The sequence below is a fragment of the Rhinolophus sinicus genome, linkage group LG01, assembly GCF_036562045.2.
Source record: "Rhinolophus sinicus isolate RSC01 linkage group LG01, ASM3656204v1, whole genome shotgun sequence".
NCBI classification, from domain to species: domain Eukaryota; kingdom Metazoa; phylum Chordata; class Mammalia; order Chiroptera; family Rhinolophidae; genus Rhinolophus; species Rhinolophus sinicus.
Genome location: NC_133751.1, coordinates 149116133 through 149133698, shown reverse-complemented (window position 1 = coordinate 149133698; position 17566 = coordinate 149116133). Strand labels below are relative to the sequence as shown.

At 36.6% G+C, this 17566-nt stretch overlaps 1 protein-coding gene across 16 annotated transcripts in view; it reads right to left on the bottom strand.

Annotated features, from left to right (window-relative positions):
- Window positions 1-772: 772 nt before the first annotated feature.
- The window catches only part of SLC4A10 (solute carrier family 4 member 10), a 255985-nt gene continuing 239191 nt past the window's right edge, over window positions 773-17566 (bottom strand). For 5 of the 16 annotated variants that reach the window (XM_074337123.1, XM_019727280.2, XM_019727282.2 and 2 more), the window contains 3 exons: window positions 11045-11112; window positions 8655-8771; window positions 773-2880 (listed from right to left, as the gene is read on the bottom strand). In XM_074337123.1, the coding sequence (XP_074193224.1) occupies window positions 2814-2880; window positions 8655-8771; window positions 11045-11112 (252 nt within the window). In that variant the 3' untranslated portion in view covers window positions 773-2813. Of the gene's footprint in view, window positions 2881-7789; window positions 7829-7852; window positions 8477-8654; window positions 8772-11044; window positions 11113-17566 lie in introns of those variants that run through there. The other 11 variants (XM_019727287.2, XM_019727291.2, XM_019727286.2 and 8 more) reach the window with 4 other exon arrangements.

Below are 17566 nucleotides of genomic sequence, written 5' to 3'. Positions count from 1 at the left end.
GACAGAAAGAAAGACAGAAAGAAAGAAAGAAAGAAAGAAAGAAAGAAAGAAAGAAAGAAAGAAAGAGAAGTAGATTACTGCAGATAAGAAAAAAATAAGCCACACTTTTAAGAGCCAAGAAAAATTCTGTAAGATCTAGGGATCATGTTGAAATAACACAAGTTGCTTATGAATTGTAAGTGGAGAGTTTCTAGCTATAGATTTAAACTATACCAAGGAGATATTCAGATTATATTTAGGGAAAAACTTCCCAGTATTAAAGGCTGTTAAATGGTAGCAATTACAAAGTAAACTCACGAGTCAAGAGAAAAATATTAATCCATATGTAGAGTTTTGAATGCAATTATCTCCCCGACAGACTGCCAGATGGCTACAAAAGAATAATGGTCCCATCTAACCTATTGCAACAAGCAGAGAGGAGACAAATTTTAGGAAATGCTTTCCCCACGGGGGTAAAAACAGAAGTCTAAGGAGTTCCAGTTATGGTAAATCCTATTAATGACCTTGGAAGCTTTTACTGGTCATAGGAGTAATGCTATTTGCACCCAAGTCACTGCTCTCTGGAAAATGAAGAGATACATTCTAATAAAGCTCTCAAAGTATCCTGTTCATAAAGTTCAAATTGTGTGAATACTCTTGAATTGTCTGTATCACCAAGTTTTCTTTACATCAGAGGTGTCTAAATTTAAATATTATGTTTAAACAACCGAAATGTTTTCCATTGATTTACTGGTTAAAACTAGGAAAAAAAGACAAGACACTTCAATCACAATTTAAAATGTTCAAAGAAATTAGTTAGGATAAATATTTATTTCCACATAACATTTCTTAGTTGTGAAAAACACAATATCCTAGTCACATTTACACATTAGTTAAACTTTGCAATAAATTACATTCAAGATATTCACTAGTTTTGACCAGGATTTGAAATTAGGAGGAAATATATAACACTACATTTTTCTTATATTTTATATGATTTCAAAATATTAGGATTAACATAGGGATATCATTAAAATTTACACAAGAACAAAATGACTATAAAAATACTCAGAAATACAGAATTTCATTGGATATGATTGCTTATTCAAATAGGTGATCATGTGAATATTTTAATTCACTATGATCATTTTTAACAGAACAGTTATTAATATAGTAAAACACTGGGAGGCTGCTTATGGGACTGCTAGTCTTAATCATAAAACAATGGGAATGTTTACGATGCAGTATTCGTATTATAAAATATACAAAGGCAACACATGTGGAATGGAAAGTTTCTGTATTTTTTTCCTTGGCATTTATAAACACAGACTTTATTAACTGCATAGTCTCCCTATATTTTTTAGGCTTATGTTCCATAAAGAACTGGCTCCTTAAAAGATTGTGAGGGAAATTTTTCAGAAGGTATCAAAATGTTGAATCTAATAAAGGCTCTGTTGTTCTTTTATTTCCCTTATAAGCTTAATCACAGGAGGATTTTTTTTTTCACTTTTCATGTACACTTATACACGGAATATGTAATTAATAGTTTGGGAAAGCGACAGGGCTCTGCATTATTATAAAGTTGGACACTGAAGGCTACAAGATGGATGACCACTGGTCATTCTTAGGAAACAATAACACTATGAGATTTCATCTTTATTAACTTCACATTCATCTAAAATAAAAAGAAATACTGTATTTTTAGTAATGTTCAAAAATTCTTAACTTTTCTTCTTCTTGTATAAGCTTGGTAAAGATGGATTATTTCATATGAACTGAAATATCTACAGAAGCTTCTCAAAGAGAATCTGAAAATTTCATTTAAAATATTATTTTTCTACAACATGCATTTAATTAAAAAGTGGAAAAGAGCTTTGCAGAAAAAACAAAGTTACAAATGGAGACCTGTCAGTCTAACATTAGAACATGATTCAGAAGCAGCATTAGCAGCACATGACCTTTAGCAGCAGAATAACTACAGGAGTGGAATTTCATATACAATGACTCACCATGTAGTATTCAATGAGTACATGTATAATAGATTTATTTGGAAAATATTTGTTGTCAATGGGAAAGAAATTTAACAGCATATTTCTGATAAAGGGTGTTTTTTTTAAATCTCACAAAACTTACAAAGTTTTTCTAAAGTATTTTGTACAAGCCTAGTATTTGATCATGTAATCACAACTTGAATTTTAAGCAAATACTACTTGACTCTTTGCATTAGTGTCTGATTCTTTTAAATGAGTTGTAGACAGGTTGCTATACATATTTTTTCAAAGTAGTTTAAGTTTTAGTTACATATAAATTCTTACGTATTAAACGTATCATATTAAATCAAGGAAATGCATAAATACAATTATTTAAAAAGAAATGCTTCCCAACTAACTTTTTGATTTGGGACTTTTGAAATAAGTCACTAATGCTAAGCTATAAAAAATAAGAAGTAAGACTACCTTTCAAAATTCTTCTCAGTGAAATTACCAGGTATCTTCAGGTCACTACAATAGGAAAATACAAACTAGGTAAATAGCGACTTATCTCTTTAAGAAAGCTATTGCTCTCATAAAACTGACAATTAGAATCCAGTGCTTACAAAGGCCTAACATAGAGCAAGGAACACACAGGTTCTTGCATTAGCTATTGTATATGCTCACGAGGGTTTCTCACTGCTCAGAAGTTTAAACACAGAAATGAAACAAGGATTGCACTACTTACAGTGTGAAGGTGGATTTGGGATGAGAGACAGAATTTACAATGCATGATCAAAGCAGTTTTATTAATAATTGTGGCACTCTTCTCATATATTTGTAAAAAATAAATTGAAGATCAAGTCATAGACAAGTCTCCCTGTCAACACCTTTCCCTGAGTCAGCTTTCTTCTCTTTTCGGTTTTCAATGCTACAGGGGGAAAAAAGGAGAAATTTATTACTGTGATCCAGCATGGCGACTTTGCTCAGACACAAAAGCCATCAACCCCGAAGCACCACAAGGGCCCTGAGGCATGGCTCTTTCGCGCTGAGAAACAGACATAGATAGCAACAATTAAAATCCTCTGTACTCAGTGAGAGAGAAACCAAGAACTGCAGAAAGGGGGAAATTCAAAAAACAGAAACCAAAACCCCAAACCAGACATTTTTTAAAACAGGTCCAAAAGCAGACAGTTCCAAAAGCATGCAAGATTAATACCATGGTCTTCCTCAGGGCAAATGAATCTCTGATGGCTATTGAAAATGTCAGTCATGCCCCATATCGTTAGTACTGACACTCTAAATGACACAAACAAGATGACGCAGTAGGTATTTCTGGGCTCTGGGGCAAGTGGCCCATCCTTTGTGCACAGACTGGTCCCTGATCCTTGGGGAGAACTGTGCCGTGGTCGGCAGGACACATGTCTGCACTGGTCTGGAGGAAGTAGTCGCCCACACACCACCCTCCAGACACCTGCGCTCCTCCTCACTCCTCCCAGAATAAACGCATTCCCAAGTGGTTTTTATTTTATCTAGTCTTCCATGAACTTTATCAGTGGGCAAGCTGGTAATGTGACGCTCTCATTTTTGTCTTCTTCTTCTCCAGTATTTTTCTGATGTACACTTTTCCTCCTCTTATGTTGACAGTTTTTGTGGAAATTTCAAATAATGGGATCACAGGCATGAAGCCCACAGCAAGAGCATGTGCTTCCAGAAGGACAGAAACTGCTCTCTTCCCACTCCTGTCAGCACAGGGCAGAGCCCTCCATGTCTGAGGCCTCTCCATGTCCCTTTCTGCTGCTGGCACAAAGGGACACCTACAGCTGGCCAGCCGCTGAGGCCCTGAGCTGGGAGAACCCACACATTTTTACTGTTGACTTTGGCCCTTAATATACATTTATGAAATAGTTGGGGAAATCCTTGGTTTTATAACCCTTTTCCAAGTAATAAAGCGAGAGTTAAAACCCTTTATTTCTATGGGGCCTCCTGTGCAGCTTTCATAATGGTCAATAACTTAGACATATTCTAAGAGTGTGTTTTTTAAATTGTTTTTCCTCCAATTCAAGCTAGAAACAGCCCTTCTCAGTTGTCACCACCACCCGGCACCATCAGGTAAGAAGTGCCGGAGCTTCTGCCATCTGTGGCACGCTGCCAGTGCTGAGAGCTGGTGTGAGCGAGTGTCTATGGCACCCAGGTTTGTGCCTGCCACACTTCTCAGCACACACTACTTACAGGTCAAAGCAAAGCAACTTTTTTCCCTTGTCTTTTCTCCTTCCATGAGAGGAGATGACAGTGTGCACATGATGTGTTGAGAGCCTTAACTCTGTATTTTTAACTCCTCTGTCTGCATGACTCACTTTCTTCTACTTTAAGTTCCGTTCATATGACAAGTGTCTGCTACCCTACTTTCTAAATTAACTTTTCCTTGGGCTCTACCTGGCTCCCAGTCTCTTCTGCCAAATAAAACCAATGAAAAAGGGCAGTATGAGACAGTGGGGGAAGCCCTGGGCTTGGAACTGGAAGATTACATCCAGTTTCTGGAAGCTAAGAATGAGCTGTATGACCTTGGGCTAGTTATTTAACCTCTCTGGAACTTTATTTCCCCATCCATGAATTAGTTTGGACTAGATGGCCAAGTTCTGTGGTAGCTCAAATACCAAGATTCTGAGGCTGGCATTCCCAACACCGATAAACTCATCTTTCGAAAGACAGAATAACATATCCTACCTGCAAGGACAGAGACACGCTGGTCTCTACACATGCGCACTTCCTATGTGTGCAATGTTCTGCTCCACAACCTTTTGATAAATGAGCGAATTCCCCATGGCTACTAGTCACCCACCCAAAAAATAAAGATTCGGAACATCAACTGGCTTCACAGATGTGCTTCCTCCTGACGTCCTGCATTGGTTGTACTGGTTGTTTGGTTACAAAACAATTGATTATGATTGAGGCTTTGCCTTTAAACCCAGTGGTTTGGGTATTAAATTAGATTTCAGCACATTATGAGGCAGAAATTTTATATCCAGCTCAAAACATCTATGAAAAATATTATCAACTTGAATTTTCTTACTGTAGGACTAGTACTCTATTCCTTGTTACATGATTTTCTTGTGGTCAATATGTTACATATATTTATTACCTATATTTATTAAACATATACCATATCTATTATGTGCTTATTATAATAAACATATTCATATCTATTATATGCCATATATGATATGACATATATTACATATCTAATGTAATAAATATACTACATGTATTGTATAGTAATCTGAAAAGACCAGGGGATAAAACATGGATGAGACAGTGTCCCTGCCCTTGAGGTGTTACAATTTAATAAATAAGGAAGTAATATTTCAAGAGAAAGCAAAACATGACCCACTACTTCCATGCTGCTAAGCAATCTCGAAACAGTTATTTTTCAATGACACCAAAAGAGCTGTTATGAACAACATTTACCAAGCAGTCATGAAAGGGCCTAGGAAATCAGAGCGAGAAGGAGAATCCAGGATAGAAGAAAGTGGTGGGTGTGGGGGGACAGAGTGGAGCAGGAAGGGTGGTCCCAGAGCCTAGCCTCTGTCACCAGGGCCAAACCAAGTGTTGATTTTCCTAATGTTGCCAGGTATCTTCCAAGAAACGTCAATCTTGGCTGTCAGTTTTATAAAACATAGCAGTTGCTTACCTATTCTGATGCAACGTAGTTTTTAATGAGACCTATTTCCACCAATCTATTCAATAAGCTGCAGAGGACTTGTCACATGCATGTACAGCATTGTTGAACTAGGATCAAATTAGACATCCCACAGGTGTCGTAGAATTTGCAGTTAGTTCTTAGATCCTTCTTTCAGTTAAACTGGATAAAATATTTTTGACAATGAAAAGTGAATGAAATAATAGATGAAATACAACTGTTATTCCAAACTCCACTAAGAAAAGGTATCTAGGCTTCTCTAGTAGGCATGTAGGGCCTATAACATGGGATAGGATGGAAAACCAGGGATGGAAGTATCAAAGACTGCATAGAAGCCAGTTTAGGTCTCAAGAGATACAGACCCTGGTAACCTGGTCTATAGGCCTTTTATTGCCCATGGATACTCTAGCAGGCACAAAATTTTTACTGTTCCTGGTCATCATACTTCAGTGCCTTCAACAGATACAAAGACAAAGCAGTGGTTTGGGGGGATATTGTTGTTTTCAGTATTGGTGGTTTTAGGATTTCTGGAAGCCACACTCATTGCATCAGTTTCCACTGTTATGAAGATGAAAGACACTGACCACTAACTAACCAAGAGATATTTTCCACATGGAAAGCTTCAGATTTTATCACATATAAAGGTGAACAAAACAAACAAAAACAAAAAACAAAACAAAAAAAACGGGGTAAACTTTCATTTCACAATAGTTTTAATCTCATGTTAGTGGGAACATATGTGCAGAGAATAAAAACCAAGTGGTTATATCAAAATATAAAGGACGGTGTATTTTAAATTGGATCTGCTTAAAGCATATTACATTGTTCACTAGAGTTATTCTACTGTCTGAAGTAATTTAAGTACATATTTTTAAAACAACTAGCTAGGTTTTTCTGGTGAAAAGCATCACTTGACTTTATTGTTTACTTTAAGGAATACCTAAAATATCATGACATAAAAGCTTTTGCTTGACCCAAAGAAAAACAGAGAAAGAGTTTGCAATATTGATCCATATAGTACAGGAAGAAAAGCCATCTATAAGTCTGATTTTCTCAAGTTCTCCAGCAATTCCCATGGCTGGCATTTTATTTTGAGCCCATAAACCTGGAGTTCGTGTTTTAAAAATCAGAGAAATGCCATATTTTTAATGTGAAAGGTCCACAAGCACATATTTCAATGGGTCTGAGGTATTAGCCTTCTCATAACTCTGATTTTCTTCCAAGACTTCTAATAAAACTGAATTACTGTGAGGTTTACTCTATCAGACTGTAGCAGGGATCTCAGGGAAAGGAAGATAAAGCATGTTTTAGAATAAAATATGACTTTTGCTGGAGCCAAGGAAAGAAATACATGAAGATTTTAAAGTCCTGGTAAAAGACAGAAAACATCAACCCAAAGTCTGAGAGAGCCTATTGAGTAACTCATATTAACCTCCTTTGGAGTGTTGGAGGTAGTTGACAGAGTGGGGTGGGGAGGGAAGGAGAGAGGGAGAGAGAATAAAGGAGAGAAGGAGAGATAGAGACAGAGAGAGGGGAGAGAGAGAGAAAGAAAGAGAGAACTAACCCCCAGATTTCTGGGGTGAACACTGCACATCCACCGTTTGTCTTGTTTATGCTGTACGGGATCAAGATGACATAGAAGCAGCATGCCATTTTGGGGTGACAAAAACCAGCAACAAGAAATATTCTCTAAGTCTAATGTAACCTCTTTTTCTAGCCCATGTTTCCAAATATTTCTCATGAAGCCAGATAAAGCTTGTAGGTTTGGAAGCATGGTGGTGCATAAATGGAAGCTCCCAGCTTTGTAATCTCTTAATTCAAGGATAAATTTTCTGTTTCCAATATGGAAATTTGATGCCATTACTAAATACAGTTCCGTGAGATTCATTGATTTATATCTGATGCATTTGTTTAAGTCATGTGGGGAAGAAGCTTACTCAAGTTCCAAACCCTCTTACAGAGCTGAGTAGTCATAGGAACACCATTACACTCAGTCTGATTATGGATCTAAGCCCACGACTCTCCCTGCCTTTTGCCTCCCCAAAACTCACACAGAGAACATAGGCTGACTAGGTTTCTAGAAGACACCATTTAACATAAGGAAATACAACCAAGGAATAGGTTTGAGGGAGGGTCTTACCTTTGGGGAATCAGCTTCTAGAGTGATTAGGAAGGGGAGCTTATGACAAAAATGTGATATAAAAATTAAGTAGAAAAAGTTAATTTAAGGTCATGAAAATAAAGGAACTTAATAATTAAACACTGTCCCAAATCCCTCAATTGCTCTTTAATAAGAAGAGATATTAGCATAACATAGAGATTTTTCTTGAGATCAGCATCTAAGAAGGCTGATGGTTTGAATTCTTATTTATAAATTCTGGAAAATCAGTTGGAAATCCTAGGATGACTCTTGATATTTAAGGACACACACTTCCTCCAGCATGCATTTAAAACTATCATCCACAACAACAGGAGTTGTTTGTAATGTTTTCATACAGAGAAGTAGGAATGGGTAGAACTTTCTGGAGCTGAAAGTTTTAGTATAAGAAGATTGGGAAGATTTTCAAGGGGTTGGAATAAGAGACTGGAAATATACTAAATACACAATCATCATTTCATATGCCATATGGGTTTTAAAAAGGAAAATGGGAGAGTGCAAATGTGGCCAGACATCTACGGAGGTCTTGAGAAGTGGGTGATAAGGGAATACATTAAAATCCTACTGCAAAAGAGTCGGCCAAAATGAATGTCCAAAAATGTCACGCACTGGGACTCATTTATAGCACCACTTCTCCCCACTGTCCTAGTTTTGGAGTGAGTACTTAATCTGAAAAGGAGATGAAAAACATAACAAATGTGATCATTTCTACCCAATTTTAAAAAGAATTTTCTGAAATACTTTAGATCTAAATTTAATGAAAACCACTACTAGTCTTTTGCTCATGGATTCATGTCGTAAAAATGACTGGGATAAGCATAAAGACACATTATTTTAGAATTCAAACCTTTTAGAAGGAAAGCTTGACTCCTTATCTTTCGAGTTATCGGCAGTAATCAGAAGGTTCCTCCACAAGGCAGTCTTTGACATTTCATCAGAAATATTGATCACAGATGGGTCATCTCTGGATAGGAGTTTACCCAAAATGAAATAATAAACATTAAATAAGTAACTGACATTCTCTAGCGATAGAAATTAAATATAGGACAGTCTCATGCTGCCCTATAGTATTTTTGATAATTAAAAATGAAGAAGTATTGAATAATTTCCTTAATTACTAAGAAAAAAAAATCTATGAAAAAAGATTCTAGTTTTATAGAAACTGGTTTTGCCTATGGTTTTCCAAACTCATTTCTCATTACAGAGATTGATTCTGCATATTCATTGCTTAGTCTCTTCCTCTAACTTTCATAGCACAGCAGAAAACTTCATAGTACCTGTTCATTTGTTAATTTTCTGTGTCTTCCTGCCTCTAGTCTACTTGAATATAAAGTGCATGAGGATAAGAATTCTTGACCATTGGTCCACTGGTTCACTGCTATTCCCCTAAGACCTAGACAGAGACTGGGACTTCGTACTTACTCAATAAATATTGTTGAGTAAGTGAAGGCAGCCTGTGTATTTGGCAGAACACTTTCCAAATGTCTGGGGGGAGCCTGTAATATCAGCACCAGTACCATGCTGGGAGCTTTTTTTCACACTTTAAAAATGGCACCAATTAGAGGAGACCTTCAGAATGATCCAAAACATTCCCAGGGCCGGAAACACAACCAAATGGCAGCAGAGACACATCACAGGCCAAGTCAAGGAAAGTTTCATTGAGCGAGAAAATCGCACTCTTCTTACCACACATAGAAAAGATACTCTGTTGTGAAAAAAATTATGTTCTACAGAAATCCTAGGCTAAACTCACATGACCCTCATTGGCGGTTGTTCACAAGATGGAAACAAATCCAGCTTTTAAGAGAAAAACTAAGGGTCTAGAGCAAAACCTTGGGTCTCGCAGGTCCTTCCCTTGCCCAATTTTTAACTTCTCTAATCTATCCAGCCTTTGGTAACTCAAAGCCTAAGATGAAGTATAATATTTCCTAAGAGAGTGTCCTTTGGATTACAGGATTTTAATGATGTTATGTGACCGTCTTGTGAGCAAAAGAGCTTAGAAAATGCTGTATTAAACAGTTAAATTATTTTTTAATGCAGTACTATTTAGATTTTTTAATATGCCAATGTGGTTTGTCAATTTCTGAACTGGGATACAGTATGGGACATTTTCCAAACTTATTTAATCACACAATCCTTTTGAAAGGGTACCACGTGAGATTAGGTTTCTATAGAATACATGGGGAATATACTGTTTCAACTGCACAATCAACAGGATTTTAAAACTTAAATATTGTTTAAGAAAAGATAAAACACCTTCTAAACTTGTGCTCACTCTTAAGTAGTACACAATTATACTTTTTAAATCTAGGGAATATGATTTTACAGTCAGATCCTGAAGATCCAGAAGATTCTCCCCTGTTTTCTTTCAACACTATGACAAATTTCCTCCTCATAGAAAAGTATTCTCCGTTTATTTACTGGTATTGCCTTAAATTATCCTAAGTACTTTGAGACCATATACATAATTTTTGGACAAAAGCTTTCAAAAGTTTTTTATTATAAATTACGAGTTTGCTTTCTTTTGCTATCGTGTTTCCCCGAAAATAAGACCTAGCCGGACCATCAGCTCTAGTGCGTCTTTTGGAGAAAAAATTAACATAAGACCTGGTCTTATTTTAATATAAGACTGGGTATAGTATAATACAATATAATACTGGGTATAATATAATATAATATAATATAATATAATATAATATAATATAATATAATATAATATAATACAGGATCTTATATTATGATAGACAATTATCTTATTTTAGAGAGTTACATAAATATTTCCTAAAATAACTGGTATAGCTGAATCTTTCAATTCAGGAAATAGATTATCTCTTTGGAAATGCCTTTTTTAAGAGGTGACCTCCCAGAGTTCAAACATTTACCTGTGATCAATTTAGTGAATACCTAGTTCATTTATCCCAGAATTGAATCTGGATCTGTCTTCAGGTGCTACTTGCAGAGGCTATGAAAGAGAGCTTTTGTATCCATTATAAAATATGAGAAGAAAAGACTTCAAACAACAGCTCCCTGCCCCCCTTCATTTTAAGCGACTTGGCCATAATCGCACAGCTCTTAGAGACAGAACTTAGTACTGGGACAAGATCATCTAATTCCTAGCTTCAGTTCTTTCTACTCTAACACAATCTCAGCAAACCTCCATAGGAATCCACACACTACAAAAACTTTAAGTAGAGTACATAACAACACATTCCATTCCTCAAATTGTTTTTATCTTACCTGTAATGCCCTTCCAATGGGAGCTGTACTGTGCCCTCATCTTCCATAGCGAGCATACTTTGTTCTTCCTGGAGAGACAAATGTAAAATAGATAAAGTGAATCTCATGAAGCTCCCTTTTACAGTGAAGAAGGAACAGAGATTAATGTTTCACTATCTCATTAACCCTAGGACCTTCCACTTTGTTTGCATTTATTAATGCTAGCACAGGTCTTTTCAATAAAGCACCAGCTACCAAGAACATAAGTAATTAATGAGAGTCTCATACCACAAAGTAATTTAAATGCTAACAACAATCTCCTTCATGTCACTCCATGTAAAACGTGGTTAATTTCCAAGCAGATTTTCTTTTTAAATTAATCTAAATTTTACAAGGACAAAAGTATGGGTAATGTAATCATTTTCATTATTATAAAGCTGAAATCATATTCCCAGAATACTCTATTAGAAAGGAATGAGGGGGTGCATTTAAAGCAGTGGTTCTCAAATGCTGGTTTACATTATTTGGAGGGCCTGTTAAAAATACACATAGCTGGGCCCCACCTCCAGAAGCTCTGATTCAGTAGGTCTGAAGTAGGGCCCAATAATTTACATCTCCAATAAGCTTCCAGTTGACACTGATAATGCTGATCTGAGGACCACACTTTGAGAACCACTGCTTTAGAGATCTGAGAGACTTAGAAAGAGACAGTAGAAGTTATCTTCTTGTATGGACCGAAACACTGATGTGTTCTCCAGTTAGGGATGCATCTTAGGCTTTTGTTTTATGCTTCAGGTTTCTTCTTACAGAAATGCTTTATATATTTATTTATTTATATATAACATTGTAAAACTGTATCTTTGGGATGAAGATAATCTTATGCTACCAAACTGAAATGTCCTGGTTTAGTTTTCAATAATATTATCGTCAACTTTTTTCCACGCACCAAAAAAGAAATTTAGTTATCTATAGATTATAGCTCCTGTTTAATGCATTTATTTTTAAACGGGTCCATTAGCAATGTTCTAGTTCAGAGAACTATTTGGGACCATTTAAAAATGTTAGAATTATTGGCTCAAACTCCAGAAACGGAAGTTTAAGTTGTACAGAGATGAAGAGCTAGGTGACTCCCTGACCAAAGGGGAACTGAAGAGAGAAAACAGGGATACCCCTAGAGGCTCATTGCCTTCCCTCTTTTAGTAGCTTAGCAGTAGCTTGGCTGATTGAAACCAGCTTCCAGAAAGATACATTTGGCTGATGTCATTAGTCCTTGCATGCAAGGCTGCAGACCTTGGCTCTCAACTTACATGCCACCTGGCTAAATAGCCCTAGCCATATTACTTAAAGAAATGGTGTTTTCTAAAGCTCCTTCACTCTTGGGGTGCTCTCTTACAGATCCAACCTGCTAACCAAAGCAGGCTCCCCTCTGCTGGGGCCTTCCCATGCTGTATAGAGAATATCTATGCCCAGCCTATGCTGTGGAATAATGGAGAGACCAGGCAATTGCATGGGCTCTGCTGTTTCTTTACTTATAAGCACCACCCCTTCCACCAAAACCCTATGTTACATTTATACTCTCTGGTACCAATGACATGTGTCTGTTACTCCTTTGCATTACAGAAATTAACTCTATTCTCCTCTGTTGTTCTTTAAAGAAAAACTTTTAAGACCCATCAGATATATTTTATTACTTATGTATTATGCCTATTGCCCTTGGCATTTGGCAATACTATTGGAACTAAGTTAAGGTGAAGAGATGGTACCACTGGTTTGAAATTACACATTTAAGCATCTGAGCAGAGCAAATCTGCAGCGTAGAATGAGGCATGCCTTGCAAATGGATTAGTCACTCTACATGGAACATAATATATATGTCATATATATATTAACCTATATGCACATTACCGAGGCCATGAACAGAACACATGTATCCTTTGAGGTAGACACGATTACATTTTCCATAGAAAAGTAACTTTAATGAACAGAGAAGGACATAAAGAGGAAACATTCAGTGATCCCAATGTTATTTAAGTAAAACCAAGATATAAGCAAAATCCAATTCTCTTCTTGATAGTCCACTGAAAGCTGAGCTTGGTGGATCTATGTATATCAAATATATATCAAACATACATCAAATATATAGATAGATATAGATATAGATATATAAAGATATATATCTTTTCTGACCAACTTGGAATAAAATGTCAAAAAGCCAGGTAGAAAGGTTCACTAAAGAGTAAAATTCAAAAAAGCTGAAGAGATCAGGACCATCGACGCTTAGGTTACCTGGCAGTAGAAAACTACGGCTCAAGATTCAGTCTCACAACAGAAAGTTGGACCGATGCTTTGGGAACAATTTTGTTTTTTTCCTCAGATCATTTTCCACTTTTCTCTCAAATTGCTTTCAATAATTATTTTGCACTCCGTGGCTGGTTAGCATGTGTGGGCTTTATACTAGTCATAATTCTATCCAAACAAAAACTCATCACCTCTAAAGATAGCATTTTCAAGCCATGCTTATCTGCAGAGAAGGGAGGCAGAGCAGCCGCTGCCGTCAGTGCCAGAAGGAAGCTGGGTGGGCCCCAGCGCGGGATGGAGGGCCGGCACACCCCAGGCTGCACTCCGAAGAAGCCAAACGCTGCGAGTCTGGGGAGAAGCAGTCAAATTGGGCACTAGCCACCACGACAATCACAACCTAGTTCATCGCAATCATACAGCGAAAAAGAGCAAGAGCATAAAGCTAACTGGATACCCGTCAGTTTTTAAGTCAGAAATACCTCAAAATGAGTTCCATTCAGCACTTCATTTATACAAGGTCTATCAAAAATATGCTAAATTCTACAATATTCTGAATGTTAAAAGGATGATGATCAACGTTGTTTGTTTTTTTTATTAGTTTCAGGTGTACAAAACAATGTATTAGTTTATCCAAGGACATTTGAGGGGTGTCACCAATTTGACTCAGGGATTTTATACTGTAATTTGAACACCATCTTTTGATAAAGGTAGTCAAAGCATTTTTCAGATACTGAACAAGTGGACGACAATTAACGCTATATTCAGTACGAGGCAGGAAAATTAATGCTTAAAAAACTAACCTATTCAAAAGCATTCAAACATTTACTGAGCATGTAATATGTGCTAGACAAACAGTGAACAAGAAGAATAATCCAGGAGCTATTCATGAATCCATTAAACTAATACGTATTAAGTATTATATACATGACAGGCAGCCGGCCAGGTACCAGGGATACAGCAATAAAAAGAAAGCTGTAAACCCACTCTCAGAGGATGAGGAGGACCACTGTAAAAAGCACAGCAGCAGAGAAAGTGGTCTCTGAGTCAGTCTTATCTGATCAGTTTGATAGTAGAAAGGAAGAAACCCTAGGCAGGAAGAAAATACGTGGGCCACGGATAAAAGGCAGTTATAAATAAAATGTGTTTGCATGACAATGAACTAGCCTGGCTGTAGCCAAAGGCCTGTGCTGAGTAGAAGTGGAAAATAAAATTGGAGTTAAATTGTGGAGTGTTTTGATGAATACAATGTTATGCATAAAATTACATCATGAATTATATTTTGTGGTAGCATAAAAAATACAATTCATATACCATGATATCTAACAAATGTTCTACCTTCAGTGAAAGAGGAAGCATCTGCTACTGTATCCGTTTCTCAGGTAAAGTCTGTATCTATGTAGGAGTCCTCAAATAGCCCAAAGTACAAACAAGCAGAGCCAATGTCCACAAAAATGCTTAGAGTACTAGAGAAAATATTCAGCAGTTCTAGAATTCATAGATCCTAAGAAATGGAAGGGATTTCAGAAATCAAGTTTAACCCCTTTATGTTATCTAAGAGGAAAACAAGGCCAAAGAACACAAGACATGTTTACCATTTCCTTCCTTGATTACAAATAAAATAGGTAATGATGCAAATATTACGCATAGTGTTTGTGTATATATACGCACATAATATATTATACTCATATATACATGTATGTATAATATTTTGAAAACCATAAAATGTTATATCTCTAAGAGGTATTTCTTAAAATTTCCAACAGTCAGAAGAGCCAATACATAACAACTATTTACTTTAACAATGAAAGCTGAAAAGAAAAATGGGGCAGAGGAGTAGTACACACAGAATTGATATAAATGGATGGATGCGACATATGTTTTCCATCAGAATATTTTATTCAGTGTCTCTAAATGACTAAATTATTATAAACTACAAAAATTCTGATAGAGTACCCTTGGATTTAGAAGATACATATTCTGTGGTTTTAGGAAAGATATTATCTCAAATTTCAGCACACATCAGAATCACCTGGAGGTCTTGCTAACAGATTTTTGGCCCTATCGCCAGAGTTTTGAATAGAAGGTCTGGTGTAGGGTCCAAGAATTGGCATTGCTAATACAGTGCGGGTGTTGGCTGATACAGCAGAGGTCCTGGGACTACCCTTGAAAAACCCGCTGCTTGATAAAGAAGATGCTTGTCTCACTCTAAGGTTCAAGGAGAAATAACATAGGCCGTACTTCCAAATCTACAACCAATCCTGATCTTTCTTAGCAGTAAGGCATGCTCTATAATTTGTTTAATTGCACTTGTTTTTAGATTGTTTTTGTATCCTCTCAGCCTTGCCCATGACCCTGCTTCATACAGATCACAAGTTCCATTTGCCCCCATTTTGTTTTTTCCTGCAGCATATATGTTAGAGTGAATCTCCCACAAAGCAAGAAGTGTCACTATCACAATCACTGTCCAGAGTTGAATTTCCAGGATTTGTCGAACATTGGCTGCCTTCTCCCCACACCCAGGAGCAAACATTCTGCTGGGGCTTTCTGCTTTTAACAGCAGTCGTTTTGTCAAATGTGTACAATGTCCTGGAGAATACAGTAGGAAGGAAAGCATGTTGATACTCTGAGCACATTTGGACATCCAGAATTTGATTCTGCAGTCTTCCCTTTACACAGAGCAATGTGCAAAATGTCAGGGTTCCAATATTCATTTCTATCCTGATTATAATCCTTTCTTTCTAAAAACTGAAGCATATGCATATGCATATGCATGAAGTACATGAAAATTTGGAACAGAAGCTCTGCGACCTTGGACTGGCCTGTGTAGCTATTTATTCTGCTTAACTCATTATTGAATTTTAAGGTCAAACTAATGTTTTCTCAATGCCGTAAGACCAGAAGTGGGCTACTGATAGGAAAACCCTGGAGGATAAAAGTACAAGCTTGTAACTATCATCAAAAGGACAAGAGGTGAGCCTACTTTAAATTCAAGTCTTAGGGAGCTGAGACATTTCTGCTATTTATCATCTTCCCAGATCACAATCACTCAATTAATTAGAGCGATTGCAGAAATGCAACATTTCTGGAGAAGTTGTCCGTTTACCACCTTGATGCACAATCTCTGGAAAGACCAGGCCTTGGCATAAGATGCCACAGGAAGGTCACATCCTTCAGTGGAGTCCACAGCCTTAAGAAAATGAAATCCCGAGATCCAGGAGACCGAGCAGAAAATAGATCAAAATTTAAGTTGTAGTACAATCCTTCTTAAATCTTCCTACTCTCTCTACTGATCATACCCTTTTAATACTAATTCCAAGTTAGAAAGTGAACATCTTTAAACTTCCTTTTCTCTCCCCAGTTGTTAGATGGAGAATTATCTTTTTCTTCATTGGTCAGACTCTATCATGTTCCATTATGGACTTTTTCTTCACTGTATTCCTGATTCTCTTGTTTCTTTCCTTTTACTGAGGATCACATGAAAGTATCATCATAGGAATCTATTTTGAGATTTTAAAAGTCTGTAAACCTGGCTGGTTAATGTATTGCAAGGCATTTTCCCCCATTTTTTCTCACACGCAGATCTGAAGGATACCGCTGTAAATTTGCCTCACTAAGTCTTTAATCTATTTTTTGTATCCTTTTGGAAAACATCAGTTCTAGGAAAGTTAGTACTATGTAATTCCTTCTAAAATCTTTATCTTCATAATCAGAAAACAGTAAATACCCATTGGAGTACAGTGGGTCTATAACGTACAAAGGAGAGAAGCTCATTAAGTAGGGTCTCTGTCAATCTGAGATTAATTCCAGAATGGACATCTGGCACTTATGCATATACGTATTATACATATGCTATGTGAATGGTTCTGGGAAGTAGAAATGGCAGATTCTAATAAATTTATGATTACTATCAAATTTGTTCTCTCCTACTTCACAGACATATAAAGGGAGAATCTAATTTTTTCATGATAAAAGGGGAAAATATTAAACATAATTTGTTATTTATACATATCATTTTTCATTTTACAAAGTTCTAGAAGGGTAAGAAGCTTCCATGGTATGGATGTGGCCTAAGGAGAATGCTGCGGACAGGATGATTAGATGGCTGGGGCTGTTGCTAGCTTTTCCCTACAGAAATGGTAAAGACATTTGACAGGAAATCAAAGCAGGAAAATAAAGCAAAATTACATTTGTAAGTTACTGCTTCAGTATACGTAATGGTATTCTCATTATCAGAGACACTGAAGG